The following is a 20,454-nucleotide window of genomic DNA, read 5'->3' as shown; positions in this document are numbered from 1 at the left end:
GCTGAACCCACATCTGCATGTTAACTAGATGCCCAGATGATTCCCTGCACGGGACATTTCCATAACTGTGATTTCAGAGTTTGAGAAGTATCGGCCTGGGCAGTGGATTTCAGATGGGTGTGTTTGTGGACAAGACGGAAGGGGCAATCTGGGAGGACTTGTGGCCTGTGAGGACAAGAAGGGAGATTGTGGCTCCCATCAGAAAGGTCGATATTCAATCTGTAAAACCATGGGACAGAGGCCAAGTGACAAAGTAGCAGAATGAGCTTCTCCCAGCTTTGCAGACAGACGGGACTCTTACTGGCCCAACCACATTCCTGGGGAGAAGACTCTCGTCCAGAGCCTGGGAGCACCATTTTCTTTACACTGCTCACCTGGCCACAGCCTTACTTTTCTTTGAATTGCGTTGGTTTCATATAGGTACTTAAACAGCTTACTGTTCAGAGGAAGGGGGCGGGGAGACTGGACCTCATCCATGTTGTTGGGGAGGAACACAGTCCAAGCCTCCCAGCAAGCAGGTGGCAGAAGAGGAAGATGAGGGGCGCCTGGGTGGCACAGCGGTTAAGCGTCTGCCTTCGGCTCAGGGCGTGATCCCGGCGTTAGGGGATCGAGCCCCACATCGGGCTCCTCTGCTATGAGCCTGCTTCTTCCTCTCCCACTCCCCCTGCTTGTGTTCCCTCTCTCGCTGGCTGTCTCTATCTCTGTCAAATAAATAAATAAAATCTTTAAAAAAAAAAAAAAGAGGAAGATGAATAAAATGAGCAAGGTGGGTGGGCCCGGCCAGCTCCGCAGTGCTGAAGAAACCGTTTATCTCAGGGCAGCTGCTGGAAGTTCCTTGGGCTTTAGAACTTGGGCAGAGCGGAAGGGGAAAGAACAAGAGAAAAGTAAAACGAATAAACAGCAAATGGAGAGTGTCCCCGAGCTCGAAGCTCTCCCGGTGTGCATTTCACCTGGCCTAGAGCTTCTGCTTGGTGCTCTGTTCCTTCCTCAGCCATGATGTCCGTGGGCAAGTCATCTTTGGCTCGGAGGGACTCACACTCCAGTGTTGGGGAAAGAGAAAAGACAGCACAGGGTCCCCTGGGTAGAAAGGTGCACCCCGAGGGCCCACGGTCACCTCGGTGACCTGGGAAGGTGAGACAGAATCTGGGGCTCGAGTTTTCCGGGCACACTTGTTAGAACCTCTGCCTGCCCCTCCCCTCCCCCACAACCAGGCAGATGGCACCATTCGGTGCCAGGTGTGCCCTGACCTGAGCCCGATAAGAGTGTCCTGCGGGGTGTGGGTGCTTGGCACTTGGCCGGAGGACTTTCTCCTCGTGCTTGCCGGGGAACCGGGGACAACGTGGAGGGCGGCAAAGGTCAGCGCTGAGCCATCCAGGTAAGCCACCAGCATGCAGGACATCCCAGACTCGTAGGCCAGGTGGGAACAGCTCCTAGCATCACCTCTTAACCTCATTCTGGGTCCAATGGCCAAGGAAGGCATCTCAGGAATCACCAGTGGGCCAACCTGCCCTCTAGTGGTGCTAGGCTGTAACTGCACCCCGCCTGCCTGCTTTTCACAATGGGGTGGGGCGCTGGAGGAAAGCTTCTGCAGCAATCCACTTGTTCAGCCCACAGGCAGGTGACAGGGAGTGGGTGCTGTTCTCCTGTCATTTCAAGCATCTTATCACCTCATATGATATTCAACTCTAACAGGGGACGGGAACTCGCACGTAACCAGTACCTGCTGCTTACTGGAGATTTTATACACCATGCTTCCTGGACGCCTCCGAAGGTTCTGGGGGTCAGGGGTGTTACTAACTTATGTCCAGAAATAGTTTCTGTCTTCAAAGACCGGCAGCAAGGAGTCAAATCACAGTCCCCTCCATGCCCGCCTGACTTTCCAAGCCAGGTTTTTTACATACCACCCACCAGTGGCCCCCTCCAGGTCAGGAGATTTCCAGGCTTCACAAGGACCAGGCATGCAGCAAAAGGGAGGGGAGACACGCTGGGGAGTGCTGGGGACTGTGGCAAACAGAGATGCGTGCCATATCTAAAGGGCACGGTCAAATGACTCCACGGTTTCCTCTTGAGTGAGAGTGTGGGGACTAACACCTAACGAAAGCTGAAAATCTGTATTTTCATGTAAAAGCTCTCACTTTTAAATATTGACGATTGATTCAGAAAAGAGTTTAAATATCATGTAAGTCAAACAAAGAATGCTTCTAACACTTTGAGCTTCTAAATACCGTCATGGTGCCGCTGACTCCGGAGTGGGGAGGCAACGTGCCCACGAGCCCATGATCGAACAGAGACAGGGTCTGGACTTGACCCCGTGTCTCCTGACTCCCAGGCCAGTGTTCCTCTCAGTTCACCTCTCTGTGGTCTGTCCTGCTGTCCAGGCCCTGGGGCAGGGGGTGAACCACTCCTGACCTTGGTGAGTCAGCAGGACACATCAGACTCAGAGTAGAGGCCGGAACACCAACCACATTTATTGGTCGCATTGGCTTCAAGTGTGGCAGGGCCATCCTTGGGCCTTTTTGGAAATAACAAGAACATTAGGCAGCACGTGAAGCCCCTGGGAGCTCACCCGGATCCTGCTGAGGTAGTGTCTACACCCGGTGGCCTTGCCTGATTATCTTGGTAGTGCCTACCTCCACGCCCTTAGACCTGGCTTCTTCCGTGACATAGGTCAGACTGGGCCTGTCCATTCCCAACCACCATACCTAGATCTGGGCCCAGAGTCTTTGCAAGCCAGGGTTTAAGAAGAGGAAGTCATCTCATTTACAAATGGGAAAACCGAGGCTTGAGGCAAGACGGGACTCATCCAAAAGCCTCGTGGCTGAGTCCCTGGCTTGGCCCTCAGGCCACTGGGCTAGTCAGTGCTTGGACACTCTCCCCATCCATTTCTGGGTGGAGAACATTCCTTGGCTTAGCTGCTCTGAAAATGCAATATATAAATACATACTTGGCTTTACAAAGTAATAAATTAGATTTTATACCAGCCTGAGGGTCTCTGGCCAGTCACATGTCCTATGATATGAGCATCTGTCACATGTCATATGTGAGCCGCAGATCATGTGTCCTGCCACAATGCGGTGCCAGGACCCATGCCACTGACCCACAGGCCATGCGGCGAGGTCCACAAAACGTCACGTAGAATTCTGCCATGTGTGACCTTCTGTGTCACACATCACATCATGACCCTTTCGTCGTGTGACATGTGCCTGACTGGCCATGCATGTCACATGCAATACGGGGTGGTCTTTTGGCCGTACGATGCTCCTGGTCCCTTCCTGAAGACGACAGCAAGACAAATACGCCCCTCCCTCCTGGGGCAGCATGCAGGGGTGCCCAGCCGAGGCTCTTTTCCTGAGCCCTCCTGGTGAGTGGAAGTTGGCTTCACTTGGCTGAATTTGAAGGATCTCGAGGGGGACCATCAACTACCCCGAGGGGGCTGCGGCTGCTTGTCAAAGAAAGCGAAGTCCAGCCTGGGCTCCTGGCTCTGCAGATGCTGGGCCACGTCGGGGGAGATGGGATTGTTCCAGAGGCTGCCGGGCACACAGACAGGCACTCAGCTCTAGGAGCGGCTTGCTTATCCTCTTCTCTCCGTCCCCTGTCCTATCGATGGATGGGGTGACCCAGGCCCAAGAGGGGGAAGAGCCATGCCCAGAGCTACCTGGCAGAGGCAGGTTAGACCAGCACGGCTACCCTAGGGCGATGGTGTCCTTCACATCCACCTCCCGACTGCTCCCACTCAGCCTCCATCCCTAGGAGCTCGTGACCCCAGCCAGGACCATGCTCACATGACACATTTGTGCAAATAAGGAAAAAGCTCCCCTTCTTCACGACGCTTTACTGCCATCATTTAAATTGTCATGAAATATTGATTTCTATTGAACAAGCCACTTCCTACTATTTACTAGAAATCCAACATATCTACTATATAAATGATGTCCTGTAGAGGCAATGCCCTTGTGCAGTGCACAACCTATACGGCTGCATCTGGTGGTTCTGATAAGACCATTTTAAGGGCTTACTATGTGGCAGGCATTGTGCTCAGTGCTTTATATAATCGTTTAGTCCTCACAGCAACTTTCTGAGGTAGATACTATCGTTGAGCCCATTTTACAGATGAGGAAATTGAGGTCAAGAGAGATTGAGTTACTGACAGTAAGTTTCATAATTGGCAAATGGCAGATCTGGGATTTGATTCAGGTCTGCTTGCTGCCAAATTCTTGGTGGAGAGATCCAAGTCACTCTGATAATTCCCAAGCCAGGCCTTGCCTCCTTCTACAAGGATCCCCTTACACTGTAGAGGTTGGTGTGGCCTCCCACCCATCATCATCCCTGCCCCCCGTGAGCCCTTTTTACCGAATGACTTGGATGCCAGACCCTTGTGCCAGTCCTTCGACCAGGAGCCAGGCTCCACAAGCTGTGATCCGGTTCTTCTCCAGGCTTCCCAATAGATAGCAGAGAAAGGGGAAAGAGAAATGGCATGAGTGTGGGAGATGGGCTCCCCTACATCCCCCGCCCCCAGACCGAGACGCTTACAGAACCCAACAGATAACAGTTCAGCAGGAAGGCTGAAGGCTGGGACCCAGGGAGAGCTAAGGTTGGCCGCGGTTTGGACCAGAATGAGCAACTCAGTGACGGCTCTCTGGCAGGCAGGGGCCTGACCCAGAGGCCTCTTGGCTTTTTTCCCCAAGGATGGAGGTTCCCCTTCACGTCCTCCCCCAGTACTTGTTTCCCAGGATGTGCCCCTCATACTCCATTCTCTTCAGCCGGCCCATCTGCGGTAGGACCTGGGCCAGCTCGGCAGCCGCCTCGTCCCCGAGCAGATTCCAGGACAGCCTGCAGGGGTGGGGGCCTGAGGTCAGTGGCAGAACAGGGAGGTCAAGGGGTAGAGACAAGGTGGCGGGTGGGGAGGGCTGGGGGCCAACGACAGAGGCTGCCACGCAGGAGCAAGAAAGGCCACTTGATGGGGTGCTCGTGTGCCCTCCCCAAAGACTTTTCAGGGCGGAGGTGGTCCCTTCCTGCCCCCAACCCCATATTCGAGCCGCTCATCCCTCAAGAACCAGACAGCTTGAGAGCTGGCTGTCCAGAGAATTCAGAGCACGTGGTCTGCAGCAACAATGTCCTGATCCAAACTTCTACCACGCATGTGCCTTCATCATGTTTGCCCTGGCTATGCACCCCAGTTTTCTTTAAAGCAGTCCTCCCAGCTGCTTTGTTTTTTTTACTTAAAAAAATTAATCTTAGGAAATACTTGTCACTACTATCAATGGGGAAACCTGCATTGACAACCCTAAATAGAAGGCAGTTATAAGGGTAAATACAGGGCAGACAACAGTATTAATTTCTCGCTGGAACCTACGTCCTTCCAAAGACGCTGAGCCTGTAGCCTGCCCCCTGCTGGTCACAAAGGGAGAACCATGAAGAAAAACCGAAGCGGAAAAAATTCAAGCACTTCTGGCATGGTCCTATTTCAAGACCATGGCAATTAGGCTGCACTGGCTAATCTCTAATTTATCTTGGGCATGAAATAATTATCTTCTCCATGGTCATATACAATATTTCTTTTTTTATCAAGTAAAATAAATAAGGAGAATCACCAGTGTTAGGTGTTAAAGATGCCTGAGCAGGGATCTGAGGCTTTCTCTTTGGTGTCATGTAATGAGAAGGATTAAAACTTTTAAGATGGACAAACCTTAAGAGACTCTTCATCACAGGAAACACACTGAGGGCTGCTGGGGGAAGGGGGTGGGGGAGGGGTAACTGGGTGACGGGCATGACGGAGGGCACGTGATGTAATGAGCACTGGGTGTTACACAAAACCGATCAATTACAAGCCCGTACCTCCGAAACCAATAATACGTTATATGTTAATTAATTGAATTTAAATAAAAAATGTTTAAAAAAAACGCTTTAAGATGCAAACCTAATAATATCCTCTTAGAATCCCCTGCGTCCCGTACCCTAGGAAAGAGCATTTTCTTCTATCGTGTGGTCAGGGTCCCAGGCTCGTCCCAGCAGTGCGGTTTGCCCCTGTGGCTGCCCAAGGTCAGAGCGCCTCTGACTGCCAAGAGGGAGGTGGGCACGGCCAGCGGGCAGGTGGGGAGCACGCTGGTTTCAGCTGTGCTTCGCCACGAGCAGGTGGTTTATAAATTGCGGCTCCATAAACCAGAGGAGCGATCTATCCAGCCGCCTCGCGAGGGAAGGTTGGGGGCAAAGAGCTTCCAGAGACCGGCTAGTCTACCTCCCCGCCTCCCTTCTGCTACGCCGCGGGTGGGGCAACAGGCAGGAGAGGCCGAATGGATTTGCCCCACATCGCTCGTGGCCAAAATATTAAAACTTCCCCAAGAGGAGGTTTAAGTGAGAATGACCTTCCCCATTTACAGATGGGGGACCGGTTGGGGAGGAAGGCAGCCAGCTTCAGGCTGGACAGCGGAGGGCAGCTGGGCCGAGCCCCCAGACGCCTGTTTCTCCCAGCTCAGGCCCCTTCCAAGCACTCACAGGATTTCTTCCAGGGCCGGGCAGAGCACCAGGCTGGCTGCAAGGGGCTTGGCAGCGTGGTTGTCAATCTCACACGAAACCAGGCTGGGGATGAACAGGAGGACGGGATGAAGGGTATGAGTCTGGGGCCATGTCCAGCCAGCCCGCCTCTGCCCCCCATGCAGTCAGAGCAGGAGGGAGAGAAGTGGTGGGGGCTGGGGGGGGGGAGCATGGTGGGACACTTAGAAAGCTGCCCCTTTTTGCCCCAGGCTCCCTGATACCTGAGGCCTCAGTCCCTTCAAAGACCTTCCCAGGTGCCAGAAGGGATGACCCCACCCCACCCCCAGCTCCCCCGGTTGTCAAGAGAGGCTACTTACTCTATCTGTCTGAGCAGCGGGAGCCCCTGACGGAAATGTGGGACCCCTATGGCCAGACTGTTCTCTGCCAAGCTGTAGGGCAGGGAGACCCCTGTGAGAGAAGCCCCCAGACCCTTCGTGGCTGCCCATCTGTCAGGCTCCATGGCCCCTACTCACCTGATCTCTTCCACGTATGGGCATCCATCCAGGGCCTGGCTCAGGATCAGCAGCCCCTCTAGACTCAGACCGCTAGATGGCAGGCTGGGGAAAGGGGAGCGGGTGAGGGGAGCCTGGGGGACGGGGTATGAGGATTGGGGGCCTTCCCAGAGCCCCCGCACCCAGCACTGTTTCAGGCCTCACCATCAGACCATCTGGGTAACTGCCACCCCAAACCCCCACCCCATCCACACAGGACCCAGGGGAGTGGGTATTAGGGGCCCTGGCTTTGGGAGCGAGACCCTAAATTCAAGGCCTGGTTCTTTCACGTGTAAGTAGAGTAAGCTCTCCATACATCTCTTGGCTTTGGTTCCCTTGCCTGGAAAATGGAGCAAGCAGCAATCCCGGCCTGGGGCTGCTGTGGGGCTTTGGGGAGACATGGGCACAGCTGGTGCTTTTCTCCCTCCCAGCCCTTTGCTGACACTGCCTTACTCCCCTCAGAGACGGGCTTAGGGACACACTAAGCAGAGACCATTGTAACTTCTTTTGCAGATAAAGAAACTGAGACTCAGAAGGGGTAGCGGCTTGGCCACGGCCCAGAAGGGGCTGATGGCAACCAAGGACGAGGCTGGGTCTCCTGACCGCCCTGCCCCAGCCTCTAGAAGCAGGGGAGGAGTGGGCAGGGTGGGGGCAGGCAGCCCTAGGACGTACCACGGTTTGACCTAAGGCCGGGCAGCTCGGTCAGTGGGGCCCTTGATTCCCCAGTGCTCCAGGGAACCCCTCCCAGCCAGGCCTGCGGAAGCCGCCTGCAGACAGATACTCACTGCAGGACCCTCAGGTGGTGGGGCAGTCTCTGGGCCAGCCTCAGGACGGTGTCATTCCCCAGGACATTGTAGCCAAGCCTGGAAGACCGGGGGAGGGGTGAGGCTGAGCACCGGGCAGCCGGCTCCAGACACCTGCATGGCCCTGGGCCCCCTGGGAAACACAAAGGCCGGGAGGGCTGTGGGGACACAAAGGGCAGAGGGCAGCCCTCGGGGCACACACTCACATCAGCTCCTCCAAGTGCTTGCAAAGGGCGAGAGACTCTGCCAACTGCACTCCTCCAGCTGGGCCGATGCCATTCCCTGAGAGGCTGAGGGCGGCGCGGACATTAGACCCTTGGACACCCAGGTCCCCCCACCCCACCGCACCTGCTAGGGCCCCAAGAGACCGCACCCCGCCACACACCTTCTCCGCCTGACGGGGCAGAAAAGACCAGAGAGGAGAAGGGCCTCGGCTGGCTGAAGGGCAAGTTGGCAGGGCCTGCAGGTAACCCAGCCCCACCCCTTGGGACACTGAGGTTGGGGGAGGAATGTCAGCCTGATCCAGGGCCGCTCTCTCCCCTGACCGTGGTGTGGCTCCTGGGGGCCCCCATCAGTAGGACTGACCACTCACTCTATCTTCCTGAGCTCGGGCAGCTCTGAGAGGACGGCAGCTAAGTGCTGGGCACCGATGTCTCTGATCTGGTTGTGGCTCAAGCTTGGGGAGAGAACAGGAGAAGTGGAACCATCCACCTGCCACCCATGTCATTTTGTCCATGTCCCCCTCCCAGAACAGAAGAGGAGGCTGGAATCTGGAGAGAGGCCCCAGCTCACACGGAGCAAGTCCCCTCACACTGTGTTAGGTGAGGACTTGAAACGCTCGTCCTCTGTTTAGGATGTTCTCCCCGATGTCTGACCTCAATCCCTCTTATGCAATCCACACTCTCACATCCTATCTTGAGGTCTCCCGACAGTCTAGGCCTGGGGTCACGCAGTGGGAAGTGGGTGACAGTGATGGGACTAAGCTGGGCAGAGCACACTCAGTCAAGAAGCCCCTTGCTTTTGTCATCAGACCCTGCCCAAGTTGGGTTGGGGGAGGGATAGGCAACTCCCCCCAGCCCCTTGAAGCTGCTGGCAGCTCTGAGAGCTTTGAAAAGCCTGCGGCAGCCAACATCACCAATACTGTTCCTGCTCAGACTGGAGGAGCAGAGGCCCTGGTCAGGAGCAGAGGCCTAGGACTTTGCAGGTGCTGTGCTAAGAACGCTCCAGTTTGCAAAGCTATTACACATCCAGGAACCCATATGCCAATCACTAAACTTCAGGGATTGGGGAGGGGGACAGGCAAGATGGGAATGACTGTACCCAGAGTCCAGATGAGAAAACTGAGCCCAGGGAGGAGCCATGACTAGCCAAGGACCGCTCGTGACTCCCAGGCAAAGTGGAAATGCAAGCCCAGAGCTTCCCCCTCCCCTGCCCCAGGAGCTGTGGCCACATTTTTTGGCCTGGCTAGGCTTTGCCTCTGCCTGTGTGTCAGGGAGCACCGGGCCACCCTGGCTGAATGCCAGTTCACACGGGCTCTGCAACCTAGGCAAGTCTTTTCTTCACAGCACAGGTGTTCTCATCGATACAAACGCTGGGCTTTTCCATAAAGCCAATTTACTGTCTTTTCTGTACCCTGATCTCACCCTGCCTCCACAAGAAGTGAAAAACAAAACCCAACAAACCAGCAGAGGCCAACTGTCTCAGCCCTGGGTTGACGATATGAAGGTTGTTTTGTTTTCTTTCATTTCACAAATTAAACTTTAGGGAAGTGCCTTTCTAAAAATTAATTTTGGATGAAATGACCTAGTCCTATCTGATAGGCTTCCTAGAACTCTCTGACATTGTCTGTTGCGTACTCTTCGTGGCCCGCGTGGGGCGGGGACTTGGGGAGACAAAGCATCTTTGTGTTGTCGCCTGGGTTTATCTGTAGTCACTGCATTTTACGTTTTGCAAAATCCCAAGAAAAGAAGGTGCTGTATCTGTTAATCAAGGTGGCCAGGGGCCCACGGGGAGAATGTCAAGGTCACCACATCGGAGTCTAGACCCTCATTATTGGTCTGCGGCCCCCAGGATCGATATTACTTGGGAGCTTGTTAGAAATGCGGCATCTGGGCAACCCAGGCACGTAGAATCAGACACGGGAACAAGCACACAGGGGAACATGTGCACATTAAGGGCTGTTCCAGGACTCGGGTCCAACCCCTTCCGGTCACTTCTGCAGCAGGAGGGAGCTGGTGGCACCGGAAGGCAAGAGCAGTGGGCGCCGACCTGGGAGGGCAGCAACGTCCCCAGGACGGGAACCACGGAGGGTCCTCAGGGAAGTGCCCCTAGTGCTTCCCTGGGCGGTGGTCCCCACAGAGCTGGGCCGCGTCCTCCCACTCATTCCCACGGGGTCACTTAGCCACTCACCGGAGGCTCTGCAGGAGGGTCATGTGGCTCAGTCCTTGAGTGAGCTCGGCCAGTGCAGCACTGCCCAGCGGGAGATGGCTGAGGCTGGAGGAGAGGAGGCCAGAGGAGGCCTTGGCATTACTGGGGTGCATCACAGGTGCAGAGCGAGGCCCCACCCAGTCTTGAGGCCTCGGCACTCAGCGATCCCCAGGGACCTCCAAGACAGCCACTTACACCCACACGGAGTAGCCACACTGCATAAAACCAAACCGCACGAGACACCCAAAGGCCGTCTCTCTGCACGAGCGAGGGCCAGGGCTGTCCTGAGAGGTGGAACCTCTTGTCGCCATTTTGCAGATGAGGTTCAGAGGCTCAGAGCGTGACTGCAGAGCTTGTGCAAGGCCACACAGAAAGTAGAGGCGGCGGGAACAGAACCCAAGGCCATAGACTCCCATTCCTGGACCCCAACCACACGTCACCCATGGGATCACGCTCCTTCAGGCCCCCAGCCTGGGCAGGAGAGGGGAATGATGATGATGATGATGATGATGATGATAATAATAATAATAATAATAATAATGGCAGCAGCAGCCAGTACTGGCAGAGTGTGAACTCTGTGCCAGGCTCTGTTCTAAGGACCTCATATGTATTATCTCATTTAATCCTTGCCACAACCTTAAGAGGTGGGTACAGCTATTACCCCCAAAGTTAAGATGGGGAGAAAAGCACAGAGAAGTAACTTGCCCTGCTCACACATTCAGAGATGTCCTGGTCTGCCTAGAATCAAGGGGGGGTCCAGGATGTGGGACTCTCAGCCCTGGGGAAACTGGGACACGGGGTCACTCTACTAAGAGCTGAACCCAGGTGGCGTGGCTCTTAACCAGGGGTCATGCCCCTGACCATTTAATGGCCACAGATGGAGAGCTCGAAGAGGTCAGCTGGAGAACTCAAGGAGAGTTGCCTGGCAGCGGGGAGACACTCGGAAAGGACAGCTCTGGAACAGGCAGAGGCGACCGGGCAGTGGGGAGCCATCCGTCCCCTCTCTTCATTATGACCCCTTAATAGTGGGGGTGGCCGAGGAGGTGAGAGGTAAGGGGTGGCACTTGTTGCCTAGGAAACCAGAAAAGGGTCACACATCTGTCCTGTTCTCTGCAGTACCTCCAGCCCCAGGCCCTGGCCCAGGTGCCCAGTAAACACCTGTCAAATGCGTGCATGGGCCAATCAATGATCTCATTGGGCCTCCAACCCTCCCCCCTCCCCCCAGCAACAAAAGCTTCCAGAAGGAAGGGAGGCTGAGCAGAGGTGAAGGCACGCGGGGGAGGGGACGGGCAAAGAAATAGCTCGGGGGAAAAAGACATGTGGGTCCTCGGGTCAGAGGTCCCTCTGACACCATCCATGCCCTGGTCCCTAGGACAAGCAGAAAGGGACCAAGTGGGAGAATGTTACTGTTAACGGGCAAAAAGTCAGAAGGCTACTCATTCACAGCAGTTTCCCCAGGGTGTGTCATTGCTGGAGGCTTTCGTGTCCTTTGTTACGTATTTCTGCGATTACGGAATTTTTATAACTAGGGTGTATTTCTGGTCATCAGAGAAACTTAGAGATTAAAAGCAGAAGACACCATGTAAAAGGCTATATCTAGATGCTGTTATATCTGGACGCGGGGGGTCCTGTCCTTCACGTTGCTTCTGCCCTTGCTGGAACCTGGTGATTCCAAATTATAGGGGAGAGTAAGGAAATGACTGTAAGCAAATAGCAGTGGGCAGCTGTAGGTCTTACCTGCCCACAGTTTGTTTCCCCTCCTTCTGACAATAGCACCCTGAAACACCACCGGCCCTCCAAGTCCAGATAGCTGGGTGGGCATGTAACCCAGATCTGGCCGCTCAGAAGACCGTGTGCTTAGACCCACAGTGCTTGGCCTAGGGGCGGGCAGGTGACCTGAGCTAGTCCAGTGAGAATCATCTAGAGCCCTGTGTTATAACTACAGACAGAAAGATGCTCCCTTTCTGCGAGGCTGGTAGAAAGGAACCCTGCCGCCGCCGGGACAGCCTGCCTGAGAATGAAGTTGCGATGGGGGTGGGGACAGGGCGGAGAGAGAGAACAAATACAGAACCCCTGGATACAGCCATGCCTGAAGTTAGCTGCCTTATAATTTTCTGTGGCACGAGCCAGTTAATGTCTGGCTTGGGTCAGTGTGAGTATTTTATTTCCGGGGATCAAGCATTTTGACGGCACTCAGAGCCAGCTAAGGGAGTCAAAGGGAGGGCGATTGGATCACTGTATCGATTCTGTATCCATCCAGGGACGTCACAGTTTGTGTTCGCAAGAGATGCAAAGGTCCCTAGGCCTGCTCCCAGCTCCTCCCCCACCCCCTTTCACCACCACAACTTACTTGAGCCTCTTCAGCCGGCACATCCCCTCCAGGACCCCCATCAACACTCTGGTGTCCTCCTCGCCGAACCGATTGTTGGACAAGCTGGAGGGGACCAAGTACGAGGTGAGTGTTGGACAAGGCTGCCCGGCTCCTGGAGCTGAGCTGTCTCACTAGCCCCGTGGCTTAGTGCCCTCAGGAGGGCAGCGTGGGGTCTGCAGATCCTGGACCACCTTCTTTGTCCAGGCCCCGCCGGGGCACTGCTGGCTCCAAGGGCCGGGATCTGGGGTCTCTGACGAGGGGGCATGGCCATCTCAGCTGACCCAGCTGAGAAAGGGTGTCCTGGCTGAGGGTTGCAAAAGAGGAAGCCAGGGACAGGGGATGCACGGACACACACACACACATGTGCGGTGATCCCTTTGGCCCCTTAGCCCTCTCTGTACCCTGACGCCCACAGTCACCTCGGCAGAGAAGGGTGATGACCCCCATTTTACATTTTACGTGAGCCAGTCTAAGCCCAGACGGGCACGGTTATCCGTCCTGGGTCACTCGGAGCGACTGATAAGTTGGGACCAAAAAGACAATGCTCAGCCTTCCCAGGCCACACCCAGGGCTGCTGGGCTTCAGCAGGGAGCCCAGTGAGAGGCTGAAGTCCCACCACCCACTGTACCAAAGGCCCAGCTGTCCTCTCCACCCCTGCCCTGGCTGGGCCATCCCTTCCCGGATTCCCCCACCCGCCACCTCTGCGACTCACTCCAGCTCCTCCAGGTGGTAGCAGTGGCTCAGACCAGACATCACGTGGGCCAGGCCCTTGGAGCTCACACAGCTGGAGGTCAGCCTGGTGGGGGTCAAAGGGCAGCAAACACTGAGGCCAAACGGAAGGACATCTGACAAAATCGCTGAGATGTAAATGTCATGACAATATCATGCCAGACAAAGAGGGGCCAAGGGCTGTTCCAAACTGTAGACAAAAGGCAAATGACAAGTCCTTTTTTAACCAACGTTAAATTTCCATAATTTTATATGTTTACTGGATTATGGAAGGGAATGTTCTCGTTCTTAGGAAATTCACTGAAATAGTAAGGGGTGAAGGGGCATGTTTATGCAACTACTTTCAAATGGCTCAGAAAAAGAGGGAGAGAGGAGAACAGAAGGGAGGGGGGAGGAAGGAGGAAGGGAAAAAGAGCAAATGCGAAAAAATATAGACAAGGAGTGAATTTGGGAAAATGGTATATGGAACTGCTCCTAGGTCTTCTGTTCGTTTGTAGTTATTTCAAATAATAAAGGAAAAAAAGAAAAAGAAAAGAGAAAGCATTGAGGAGGAAATCACTCTTACTACGTGGCCTTGTGGATGACCACACGCCTTGCCATGATTTCCGGGACCGCAAGTGGTCGCAGTCCCCGGGGTGGGGACACAGAGTTCCGCTGAGCCCGGGTTGGGGAGGGCAGGAAGTGTGGGGGCAGTGAACATCTCATCTGCATACCTGAATGTCTTCAGCTCAGAGAGGGACTGCAGGAGGCTTTGCAGAAGCAGGGAGCTGGTGTCGCAGAGGTTCACCTGGGACAAGCTGAAAAGGCCCAAGCATATTCCAGAGGATTTCAGGTTGGATGCACCTCAGAGATCATCCAGCACACAGAGATGGGGAGCTCAAGAGCTCCCGGCGGGGGCACCTATGCCACCCTGGGAATCTCCCCCCACTGGCCAAGTGCGATTCTCTCCTGCTTAGAGAAGCAAGAAGGCCAGAGAAGGTAATGCTTCCCTGGGCTCTGCTCATTCCCATCCCGGCCTGGCCAGCCTCTCCCACGTGGCCTGGCGTGGGCACTGGGGGGTGACCAGCGAACTCCGGGCTCTAGATGGTGTTTCAGGGGTCTGACCTGAGCTGCCGCAGCCTGGCACATGTCTCCATCAGCCGCCAGACAAGAAGGTTGTGGTGGGTCCCAAGGTCACAGTGAGCCAACCTGGAGGTAGACAGGGAGGCAGGAGTTTCTGAACACCTGGGTCACCATTGGGGACTTACCTTTTACGGATAAACGCTAATGAAATAAAGTCCCGCAATTTTCTATTCTATTATGGGAAGTGCTATGAAGGAGAAGTCCAGACGGGGCAGCTGGTATAGCTGTGCATGTTGTTCACTGCACAAAGGGACCCAGCCAAGAAGGTGAGCTGGGGCTGAGATCCAGCTGTGGTCTGTTCCCCAGAATGTACATATGCAGGGCTGCATTCACTCAAAAGGGGTGACATTTTAATTTCCAAAATGTGCTGTATGGATTAGGGGTGCTGTGAATCTAGGCATCTATAAGAGTGGATCATGGGAGAACATGACTACGTCTGGGGGTTCAGAGGGGCTTTCCTGAGGTGGTGGCATTTAAGCTGAGACTTGAAGGATAAGGGGGGGTTAGCCAGGTAAAGGAGGAAGAGGGTAGGCAAGGAGAGAAAATTCTGGTCCAGGAACAGCCTGTGCAAAGGCCCCGAGGTCAAATGGAGCAAGGTGGTGTTGGGGGAACTGAAAGGTGGTGGGGATGACTGGAGCTGAGACTGAGGTCTGAGGCAGGGTTGGGCAGGTTGGGCCAGACCTTTGGCCATGTAGACACTCTGGACATCAAAGGACTCTGAGCAAGGCACAAGAACTATTGATCAGAAGCAGAGGTTACCCCTCTTCCCACCCCGTCTCCAGCGACCCCCCTGGGGGCCCAGGTACTAGGTCCCACCTGAGGGCCACAGCCTCTGGGTTCTCCTGACGGGGAAACTCCAACTGGAGACAGAGTTGCTGCTGGGTCTCGGAAATGCTGAGGAGAGAAGGGGTAGCCAGTGTGAGGTCCAAAGCCACTTTCCCATGTAGGCTGAGCTCCGCCTGGGGCTGCCGGTCTACTGACTCCGAGCTCCCAGGCCCAGCAGGGATCTGGCCATAGGTCAGTGGGACTCCAAAGCCTTTGCTCCATGTCATTCTGTCACCTCCAGTCATAGAGCCACGATATGTGCTTACTGTAATCCAGGGGCCGCTTCAGGCAACCAGAGTGGACTCCCAGCTGTGTCCACCTGGGATCCACCAGCTCTTTGTCTTAATTCTGTGGCTGCCTTCCTCTCTCTGGCACTGTAGCTTGATTACTGCACAGGTCCCAACAAATATGTGTAGCCCCTGCCATCACGGGGATCTAGAGACTTTGCTAGTGACGTAGCTATTACCACACAGGGCAAGAGACTGATGTCTAGGTGAGCGATGGCCCCAAACGTCATGAAAAGATGAAGAATTCTGAGGGGCCTCCTCCCTCAACTCACCTTATTTAGCTTCTTGGTTTTGTTTATTTAAAAACTATAAAATTACACAACTAGGCACAAACATAAAACAGGAAATTAACATCATCCTTGTTCTGACAGTTACTGCGACGATCGCCAGCAGAAAATACTCTTTTTTTAAACAACAGTTTTAGATTTAAGGAAAGGTCTATATAGCGTTGCACGGCAAAGATAAGGAACTAAAACCGTATACAAAACATTCCCATTTTGTATTTAAAAAAGGAAGAACAGGTATGGAAAGAGGAGAAAACACAGACAGAAACAGGGAGACAGAGATACAAGGAAAATATATAAAAAGTTAATGACGGTTGTTCAGATGGTAGAAGTCTCATGAGTGGTTTTTTTCCTTTTTTCCTTAGTTTCCAATATTTTCCCGGACTTTCTACAATGTACGTGCATTAATTTAGAAGCAGAAAAAAAAAAAAAGAGAGTTGTTTAAAATATTTCTGCTTTTGAAGTAATGTGAGTTTTTTTTTTTTCAAAGTACTATTTTCTTATGTTCATCTGGATTTTCCACAAATCTCTACACCAAGTACGGATTATTTTTAGAGTACGAAAAGTTTTATTTTAAAGCGTTATTTTGGGTGACCCAGCCATTCTGGGTATATACCCAGAAGAGCTGAAAGCAGAGACACAAAGAGGTATTTGCACCCGTGGTCGCAGCAGCATGAGGCACCGCAGCGAGGGGTCCCCCGAGTGTCGACGGACGGATGAATGGATCGACGCACGCGGTAGTTCTCCGCACAACGCAACATCAGTCACCTTGCAAAGGAAGGAAACTCTGACAGCTGCTGCAACACGGGAGGACCCTAAGGCCGTGACACTCAGTGACACAAGCCAGTCACAGAGAAGACAGATCCTGCGTGATCCCACTTAGGAGGTCCCTAGAGCAGTCTGATCCATGGATTCAAGAGAATGCAGGCTGCCAGGGCCGGGAAGGAGGAAACGGGGATGTGCGTCATGGGGGTGAAGTTTCGGTTTTCCAAGAAAAGAGCTACGGGTGCTGAACAATGAGAATGTACTTAACACTCCTGAACTTGGACCCTTAAAGGGTTAGGATGGTAAATTTTATGTTAGGCCTATTGTACCACAATTGAACAAGAATGGCATTTTGGGGGATGCCTGGGTGGCTCAGTCATTAAGTGTCTGCCTTTGGCTCAGGCCGTGATCCTGGAGTCCTGGGATCGAGCCCCGCATCGGGCTCCCTGCTCAGCGGGAAGCCTGCTTCTCCCTCTCCCACTCCCCCTGCTTGTGTTCCCTCTCTCGCTGGCTCTCTCTCTGTCAAATAAATAAATAAAATCTTAAAAAAAAAAAAAAAAGAATGGCATTTGGGAGAACAACCAGACCTCAAGTGCCTTGTCACTGGCTATGCTGAGACATGCACAGCACGGGCCATGACGTCAGGGTTTTGGACACAAATATGTAACTGAGTCTCATGGAGCCTTCGGATCTAACTTCCACTCCAGGAAAGTCAGGAGTTTAGAGGAACAAACACAGTGATGTCAGAAGGAAGCCACCAGACAGAGCCAGCGAGTGTAGACACAGCCCAGCAGCCGGTTTTGTCCACAGGTCACTGACATACAAGAGGAAAGCGGGGAGGGGGTCTGTGACACGGATTAAGAGTCCGAAGAGCCATCTCCACCCCATGCCAGTGTGGGCCTTGACTGGATCCTGGGTCTGACGAGCCAGCTGCCCTATCTGGGGACAGTGGGACCTTTTCGATTGGACTGGGTCATCACGACACTCAGAATGGCTACCGGTTCTCCTGGATGTCCTCATTCAACGGGATTGTGTAGATAATGTCCTTACTGTTTAAAATTTGCGGTGAAATGTTCAGGAGTCATGTTTTATGAGATCTATCACTTGAGAACAATTTAGTCAAAAAAATTTAAAGATGAAGCAGGTATGGAGAACCCCGAGCCCTCATCGAGCCCAGGGGCTAAGGGTACCAGGCCTCAACACTAGGCCCTCTACTTGTTGGTATCTTCTCTGCTTTTCCGAAAGTTTTCTTTTTTTCCATTTATTTTATTTGTTTTCTCATTTAAATTCAAGGTAGTTGACATAGAGCGTATCATTAGTTTCAGGGGTAGAGTTTAGGGATTCATCAGATGCATGATGCGCTCATTCCATCACGGGCCCTCCTTCATGCCTGTCGCCCAGTTACCCTGTCCCCCCACCCCCCTCCCCTCCAGCAGCCCCTTTTCTGAAAGTTTTAGAACGATCGTCGTGAGCATGCACACATGACATCGGTTACCGCTGACCTCAGCGGGGTGTCCTTCGGGGTTTCCTTTTTTTTTTTTTAAGTGCCCATGCAGAGGCCCCCCCTTCAAGGAGGGTGGCTTCTCCGTGTGCCCGAGGGGGTTTCTGGGGCTAAAGGCAGGGTCCAAGTGGCAGGATTTGGGTGCAGGGTGTGGCTGGGGCCACGGTCCTGGAGGAGACCCATTCTCCGGGGCCCACCCCCAGCCCCTCCCAGGGGCACCAAGCAAGACAGTACCTGAGACTGAAAAGCCCCACTGGCCACCTCAGCAGACTCAGGAGAAGCGTCAGCTGCTCCAGGCCCAGGCAGCACTGGGTCAGCCTAGGGACAGAGGCCTGTTACCGGGGGGCTCTCACCGGGAGCCCCCACCCCTCCCCTGACCCCGTGGGCAGGCCCGATGACTCACGTGAGCGCCGTCAGCTTTAGGGACTGGTTCAGGCCGGCGGCCAGTCTGGGCACATGCTCTGGCCCAAAGCTGCACTGGCTCAGCCTGAGGGCAGAGGGGAAAGGGCAGAGCCCGGGTGAGGCCTGTGGGGCTGCTGTCCTGCTTCCTCCCATCTGCCCCAGGGCCTATGGGGTGCCCCACACTGAGGGCAAAGGCCTAGAATGAGGGCCTGAGAAGAGGCTAAAGATGTAGTTCCAGCTCTGGAAGCTTCCTATCTCCTGAGAGAGATCACCCCACCCTGCCAAGAAAGGGCCGGGAGTGTCCCTTCCTGAGCCCTGACTCTGTGCCAGGCCCGGGCCAGCATCTGGACGCACCAGTGAGCTTGCGTCACATGCGGCATTGCATGCAATTCCAACCACACCCTTTACAGGCCGAGAAACTGACCAACCCAACACAGCTGGTGAGGAAGGGCGGAATCGGGTTTCAGTCCAAGTCGGCCTGACTCCACACCCCAAACCTACCCCTGCGGCCCAACTCTGGTACCGCTTTACCCCACGCTCCCATGGAGGGAGGAGGCCTGGGATTGCTGCTGGGGCCCCACCCTCCTGGCACTCTGGCCCTGGGTGGCCGGCGGACGGGCCCCACAGGGCAGTTCAGGGTCACGGGACAGGGACCTGTGGAGACCTCCATGAGAGGCTGACATTTCAGCTGGGTATGAAAGGATTGGGAGGATTTTATCTCAGAAAATACAGGGAAAAGCGTGTTGGGCTGAGTGCCTGGCGGGAAGGAAGCTTCGTGGGGCAGTGTGTGTTCAGTAAGGAGTGAAGGTCGCTTGGGCTGTGTGCGTGCATGCGTGCGTGCTATGGGTGTGTTGTGGGTGTGTGCGTGCGTGCTATGGGTGTGTTGTGGGTGTGTGCGTGCGTGCGTGCTATAGGTGTGTTGTGGGTGTGTGTGTGCGTGCTATGGGTGTGTTGTGGGTGTGTATGTGTGTGCTATGGGTGTGTTGTGGATGCGTGCGTGCGTGCTATGGGTGTGTTGTGGGTGTGTGCGTGCGTGCTATGGGTGTGTTGTGGGTGTGTGTGCGTGCTATGGGTGTGTTGTGGGTGTGTGCGTGCGTGCTATGGGTGTGTTGTGGGTGTGTGCGTGCGTGCTATGGGTGTGTTGTGGGTGTGTGCGTGCGTGCTATGGGTGTGTTGTGGGTGTGTGTGCGTGCTATGGGTGTGTTGTGGGTGTGTGCGTGCGTGCTATGGGTGTGTTGTGGGTGCGTGCGTGCTATGGGTGTGTTGTGGGTGCGTGTGTGCGTGCTATGGGTGTGTTGTGGGTGCGTGCGTGTGTGCTATGGGTGTGTTGTGCGTGCGTGCATGCTATGGGTGTGTTGTGGGTGCGTGCGTGCATGCTATGGGTGTGTTGTGGGTGCGTGCGTGCATGCTATGGGTGTGTTGTGGGTGCGTGCGTGCATGCTATGGGTGTGTTGTGGGTGCGTGCGTGCATGCTATGGGTGTGTTGTGGGTGCGTGCGTGCGTGCTATGGGTGTGTGGTGGGTGTGTACGTGCGTGCGTGCTATGGGTGTGTTGTGGGTGTGGGTGTGTGTGCTATGGGTGTGTTGTGGGTGCGTGCGTGCGTGCGATGGGTGTGTTGTGGGTGCGTGCGTGCGTGCTATGGGTGTGTTGTGGGTGTGTGCGTGCGTGCGTGTGTGCTATGGGTGTGTTGTGAGTGTGTGCATGTGCGTGCGTGCTATGGGTGTGCTGTGGGTGGGTGCGTGCGTGCTATGGGTGTATTGTGGGTGTGTGCATGTGCGTGCGTGCTATGGGTGTGTTGTGGGTGCGTGTGTGCGTGCTATGGGTGTGTTGTGGGTGTGTGCGTGCATGCGTGCTATGGGTGTGTTGTGGGTGTGGGTGTGTGCTATGGGTGTGTTGTGGGTGTGTGTGTGCGTGCG

The 20,454-nt window shown here is 54.5% G+C and overlaps 1 protein-coding gene across 6 annotated transcripts in view; it reads right to left on the bottom strand.

Annotated features, from left to right (window-relative positions):
* Window positions 1-2,443: 2,443 nt before the first annotated feature.
* Window positions 2,444-20,454, bottom strand: part of NLRC5 (NLR family CARD domain containing 5) — an 85,546-nt gene continuing 67,535 nt past the window's right edge. For 4 of the 6 annotated variants that reach the window (XM_040633337.1, XM_040633336.1, XM_040633338.1 and 1 more), the window contains 17 exons: window positions 18,540-18,623; window positions 18,371-18,454; window positions 15,291-15,368; window positions 14,457-14,540; window positions 14,066-14,149; window positions 13,336-13,419; window positions 12,603-12,686; window positions 10,235-10,318; window positions 8,418-8,501; window positions 8,032-8,115; window positions 7,808-7,885; window positions 7,005-7,088; window positions 6,849-6,920; window positions 6,493-6,576; window positions 4,747-4,830; window positions 4,351-4,434; window positions 2,444-3,527 (listed from right to left, as the gene is read on the bottom strand). In XM_040633337.1, coding sequence (XP_040489271.1) covers window positions 3,416-3,527; window positions 4,351-4,434; window positions 4,747-4,830; window positions 6,493-6,576; window positions 6,849-6,920; window positions 7,005-7,088; window positions 7,808-7,885; window positions 8,032-8,115; window positions 8,418-8,501; window positions 10,235-10,318; window positions 12,603-12,686; window positions 13,336-13,419; window positions 14,066-14,149; window positions 14,457-14,540; window positions 15,291-15,368; window positions 18,371-18,454; window positions 18,540-18,623 — 1,432 coding nt within the window. In that variant the 3' untranslated portion in view covers window positions 2,444-3,415. Of the gene's footprint in view, window positions 3,528-4,350; window positions 4,435-4,746; window positions 4,831-6,492; window positions 6,577-6,848; window positions 6,921-7,004; window positions 7,089-7,807; window positions 7,886-8,031; window positions 8,116-8,417; window positions 8,502-10,234; window positions 10,319-12,602; window positions 12,687-13,335; window positions 13,420-14,065; window positions 14,150-14,456; window positions 14,541-15,290; window positions 15,369-16,385; window positions 16,639-18,370; window positions 18,455-18,539; window positions 18,624-20,454 lie in introns of those variants that run through there. The other 2 variants (XM_040633340.1, XM_040633341.1) reach the window with 2 other exon arrangements.

The sequence above is a fragment of the Ursus maritimus genome, unplaced genomic scaffold (assembly GCF_017311325.1).
Source record: "Ursus maritimus isolate PB19 unplaced genomic scaffold, ASM1731132v1 scaffold_19, whole genome shotgun sequence".
NCBI lineage: Eukaryota > Metazoa > Chordata > Mammalia > Carnivora > Ursidae > Ursus > Ursus maritimus.
The sequence above is the reverse complement of the archived record's forward strand: the minus strand, read 5'-3'. Positions and strand labels throughout refer to the sequence as shown.